Here is a 5,318-nt window from a genome sequence, read left to right as displayed (position 1 = left end):
TATATATATACATACAGGGGGCAATGGATAAATTGTTGCCATTTTATATTTTTAACTTTGTGCTTGCACATTGTTTGCTTTTTATTTTGTCAACTACACAGTATAGTAGGGTCAGTTGGGCACCGTCTGTGAGAAAAACAGCACCATGATGCAATTCACTCTGCCAGAAATTTGGAAACGACATGCATTACTGCTTGGCATTCACACTGGAAGCTCTAATACGAACATTTCAGTGTGTTTGGGTGTCAATCAGAGGACAGTGCAGAGGATTTGGAAAGAGTTGGTTGAGTTTAATGGTGATAACAAAGGTATGGCAGCTTGGAAAACTCACTCTGATCGTTCTGCTGAGAAAGAAAGAACTGAATTTGATGGTGAGATTCAGGCCATGATTGACAACGATCCGTCCAAGTCAATCAGGTCCATCACCAGGGATATGGGAGTGTCTGAGTTTCTTATCAAGCAGGTAGTTCATGAAGACATTTGGTATTCTTCATACAAGATGAGGAAGGGCCAATTTTTATCCCAAGCCATCAAGGACGAGAGGAAAGATTGCACTTTGAAGCACAAACTCAAGCATCTCCTCCAACTGAGTTTACTTTGGTCTTTCTCAAACGAGAAACATTTCTGCCAGGATCAGATGGTTTGCTAAAACATGTTCCAAGAGTGATAAAAATCAAACATCCAGTCAACATCATGGTGTTTGCAGTGATCACTAGTGATGGCAACATTATGCCTCCATTCATATTCCCACACAGCCTCAAACACAACATGGAGGCCTACATTAAGTGCCTGGAGGAAGTAGCGCTGCCCTGGGTGAAGAGGTTGGCTGCTGGAAGATCCTATGTCTGCCAACAGCACTCTGTACCATTCCACACAAGCAGGAGAACCCAGTCATGGCTGTCAGACAATTTCTGTCACCACATCACCCCTGCAAGCCCTGATTCATCTCTTATCCATTTTTTGATCACCTATGAAGTCATCATCACTAAGCAATTACACAGAAACTATCTGAAGAGCAGACTGAGTGCAGTGTACACTGCTTAGCAGGCTGCATTCTGCATAACCATATATAGCATGCCATTAGCAGGTATTGCATCATGCTAAACAAAAGTGAAGTTTGAGATGTACATCATGTGTTGGATGATATGTGTACATGTATCTCTCTCTCTCTCTCTCTCTCTCTCTCTCTCTCTCTCTCTCTCTCTTTATATATATATATATATATATATATAGAAGTACTCAGTGAATGCTTCTGTTTAACTTTGTGCTCTAGTTCAACTGAGTGGAACAATGTTAGTAAAAAAAAAACTAGACGAAATAGATTAGCAACAAAAATAACACTAGTTATATACTTAGCACCATTAATTATGGTAACAACAGAGCCAGCAGTACCACCACCACCACCACCATCATTGTCGCTACGAGCAGCCAAATTACTTAGTGTTATCTTTATGTAGAGTGTTAGGTAACATGATACAAATAGGATGTAAGCATTTTCATTAACAACACTTATCTTAGATTAAAGCCAGTACAACAACAGAGTGTGATGTAGTTCTCTGTTGTAGACAATTCTTTGACACTGTATAATTGTAGTGTGCTTCATTAATGTGTTTTTTTTTTTGTGGAGCGAGATCAAAGATAGAAATAAATAATACACAGACAAGAAGGAAGATATCGAAACAGAAGAAACAAGGCTGAAAGTAATGACAGCAGCAAAAGTCTAACCATTCATTCCGACCATTCCATGCCAGTTGTTCAAAGTATAAATAAAACGAATAAGAAAAGAACTGATGGAACGCTAACCTTTCCTTTGATCTAAAATATATATGCTGAGATGTAGTTTATTGGTATGTATGCCAAAGACACCATATTATGATGAAGGCTTCATTACCTTGTTGTGAGTGAGGGGGTGGGGTCTAAACGGAAACCGTACTCGTCATTGTGCTTTTGCAGCATGGAGCAAAGCAGGCCTTACCATCCACTTAAGAAAGCACATAGTGAATGATACACTATCACTCATGCAAACTGAGTCCTCAAAAGTACCCACTACACTCTCGGAGTGGTTGGCGTTAGGAAGGGCATCCAGCTGTAGAAACTCTGCCAAATCAGATTGGAGCCTGGTGTAACCATCTGGTTCACCAGTCCTCAGACAAATCGTCCAACCCATGTTAGCATGGAAAGCAGACGTTAAATGACGATGATGATATATATATATATATACATAGAGAGAGAGAGAGAGATTCTTGTTTCAGTCATTTGACTGTGGCTATGCTGGAGTACCGCGTTTAATCGAGCAAATCGACCCCAGGGCTTATTCTTTGTAAGCCTAGTACTTGTTCTATCAATCTCTTTTGCTGAAACACTAAGTTACAGGGACATAAGCACACCAGCATAAGTGGTCAAGCGATAGTGGGGGACAACCACAGACACACACACAAATATATATATATATATATACATGACGGGCTTCTTTCAGTTTCTGTCTACCAAATCCACTCATAAGGCTTTGGTTGGTTTGTGTCTATAGTACAAGACACTTGTCCTAGGTGCCACACAGATGGACTGAACCGGAAACCATGTGGTTGGTAAGCAAGCTACTTACCACACAGCCACTCCTATATATATATAATGTAATTAAATTTACATGTTGAAGTGAATCTAACGGTTTTTGTTTCTTAAATGGCTTATAAACACCTTCCACACTGCAATTGTTTTCGTTCCAGCACACGATCTCAGATCTGGTCACTTGCTATGCAAGTACATCTCCTTAATATATAATATATATATATTTATATATATGAATTAAATTATATTATATATTTATATATTATACTCTGCTAAATAATTTTAATTCAGGTTGCTGAAGACATGTTAACGCTAGCCTATGAGAGTGGAATCAACATATTTGATACTGCTGAAGTATATTCAGGTGGCAAGTAAGTTCCTTTTAATTATTTCTAAATGATGTTTCTTTTTTTCTGTGATTACATTATATTTTCATTGTCTTCATTCTGTATTAGGATCACTACAAGTCTTTATATACGAGTAAATTATTCAGTCATGTGTGTAAAACTTTCTTTCAAACTGGAAACAGAACACCACAATATTAACTGTTTGGTTTGATATAAAACAGAAAAATAGATAATGATGACTGGTTGAGCTGGTTGAGTTTTTAAGATGCTGGTGCTGGTGTCACGTGAAAAGCACCTGTAATGGTGCCACATAAAAAGCACCCATGCTGGTGCTATGTAAATGGCACACATCAGAAGCACCCATGCTGGGGCCACGTAAGAACTATCCGTTCTGGTGCCATATAGAAAGTATCCCTTCTGGTGTCATATCAAAAGTACCTATGCTGTCGTCCTGTAAAGAGCACCCATGCTGGCGTCACATGAAAAATATCTGTGCTGGTGCCACATAAAAAGCCGTTGCACTGGTGCCATGCATAAAAAACACCTATGCTGGTGCCATGTAAAAAGCACCCAATACACTCTCTAAAGCGGTTGGCATTAGAAAGGGCATCCAGCCATAGAAACCTTTTCAAAATCGACAACTGGAGCCTGGTACAGCTCTTTTGCTGGCTAGCTCCTGTCACACTGCCCAACCCATGCCGGCATGGAAAACAGATGTTACATCATGATGATGATGATGGCGACAGTTTCAAATTATGTACATCATCAGTAGTGCTTCATGTTAATTATCAGCTGCAGAACATCAATCTAGGTAACATTGTTTATTTTGATAACCTATTAAAATTCTTTGAAAGCTTTTACGTATCTGTAAACATTTAGTTTAGCCATGAAAATTTTGTTTTAAAAGCGAAATTAATATGAACAATTGAGCACCAAATAGATGATTATGAGTTCTGAGATTCTCTATGCTCAAAAGTATGTTTTTACCAAGTGATGGCAACTATTTGGTAACCCTGAAAAAAAAAACACCTACTGCTTCCAGTCTCAATTTAACTAACTAAGGGGTTAGCATTAAAAAAGAAACAGATTTTCAGTGTGATATCTATCCATTTATTTGACCTTTTTTAATAGTTTAGCTGAAGATGGAAGTGTCGATGATCTTTTTCTGGGACTTCTAAGATGGGTAGGTAGAGGTTATTTACAAGATGAGAGCTGCCTGAATGCTTGCAGCAGCACAGGCTCTGCGAACAGCTCCAAATAACCAGGTGACTGTATTCTTACCTTGCAGCCCCATATTCATATACAGTAAACTTTCGCCATATCGTGGTTCACCTATCATGGTTTATTATTTAAGCTTACGTTGATTCCTCCGTGGTGTTGTTTTGCATTTATAATAAAATAAATATATGCAAATTATAAAAATGAGTTTTGAAAAATATACAGTACAGTGCTGTCTCTACTTTGTGGATTTTCAACTGTCACCGGGGGTTTTGGAATATAACACCGACGATAGTTGAGGGATTGCTGTATTTCTGTGCCAAATTTTATCTGTGATCTATGGGGTACTGCTCAATAGAAATACTGCTGCCATCAATAATGACTAAATACTATTTTACTAGTGACAATACTTATTTACTAGAAAGGCAGTGAGCTGGCAGAGTGGTTAGCACACCAGGCGAAATGCTTAGTGGTATTTTATCCGTCATTGCGTTCTGAGTTCAAATTCCACCAAGGTCGACTTTGCCTTTCATCCTTTTGAGGTTGATAAATTAAGTACCAGTTACATACTGGGGTCAATCTAATCGACTGGCTCCCTCCCTCAAACTTTTTCGGCCTTGTACCCAGAGCACAAAAACAAAAAATACCTATTTACTAGTGCCAATTTCTATTTATGAGATTATGAAATATTTCAAACTAAATATTAGCCAAAAAAAGACAAAAAAAAATAAAATAATAATAATTTACATAACAAACATCTGTTCTTTTTTTCAGGGCTGAAATATCTTTAGGTAAAATTCTGAAAAAGAAAGGATGGAGGTGAGGAACTTTCTTTCGCTTTTTTTTGTTCAAGAAAGTTTGGCGTTATCTACATTAAATGCATATACAGCTACATGGATCTCTCTCTCTTTCTCTCTCTCAGCTATCCATGAAATGCGCATAGTCTATGCACAAGTAGTGACTTTTATACTTTTATATATTATATTATTGTATTAATTTTGTCTGTCCAATTTATACTTTGTTTGATTTTTAGATTAATATTTTTATGATGATTGTTTCTTTATATGATATATTGTAGATTATTAAAATTTGAGATTAAAATCTTAAATAAGTTTTTATATGGTATATGCCTCACAGCATGGTTTTGGACGGGGTCTTCATTGACTGAGTTATAGAGTGGTGGTTCGT

At 37.5% G+C, this 5,318-nt stretch overlaps 1 protein-coding gene across 4 annotated transcripts in view; it reads left to right on the top strand.

Annotated features, from left to right (window-relative positions):
- LOC106880139 (voltage-gated potassium channel subunit beta-2) overlaps nucleotides 1-5,318 on the top strand; it is a 153,501-nt gene that overhangs the window by 76,207 nt on the left and 71,976 nt on the right. For all 4 annotated transcript variants that reach the window (XM_052972030.1, XM_052972029.1, XM_052972031.1 and 1 more), the window contains 2 exons: nucleotides 2,857-2,936; nucleotides 4,905-4,949. In XM_052972030.1, coding sequence (XP_052827990.1) covers nucleotides 2,857-2,936; nucleotides 4,905-4,949 — 125 coding nt within the window. The remainder of the gene's footprint in view (nucleotides 1-2,856; nucleotides 2,937-4,904; nucleotides 4,950-5,318) is intronic.

This window comes from Octopus bimaculoides, chromosome 12, assembly GCF_001194135.2.
Source record: "Octopus bimaculoides isolate UCB-OBI-ISO-001 chromosome 12, ASM119413v2, whole genome shotgun sequence".
Classification (NCBI taxonomy): Eukaryota; Metazoa; Mollusca; class Cephalopoda; order Octopoda; family Octopodidae; genus Octopus; species Octopus bimaculoides.
This window is presented reverse-complemented; position numbering and strand designations above follow the sequence as displayed.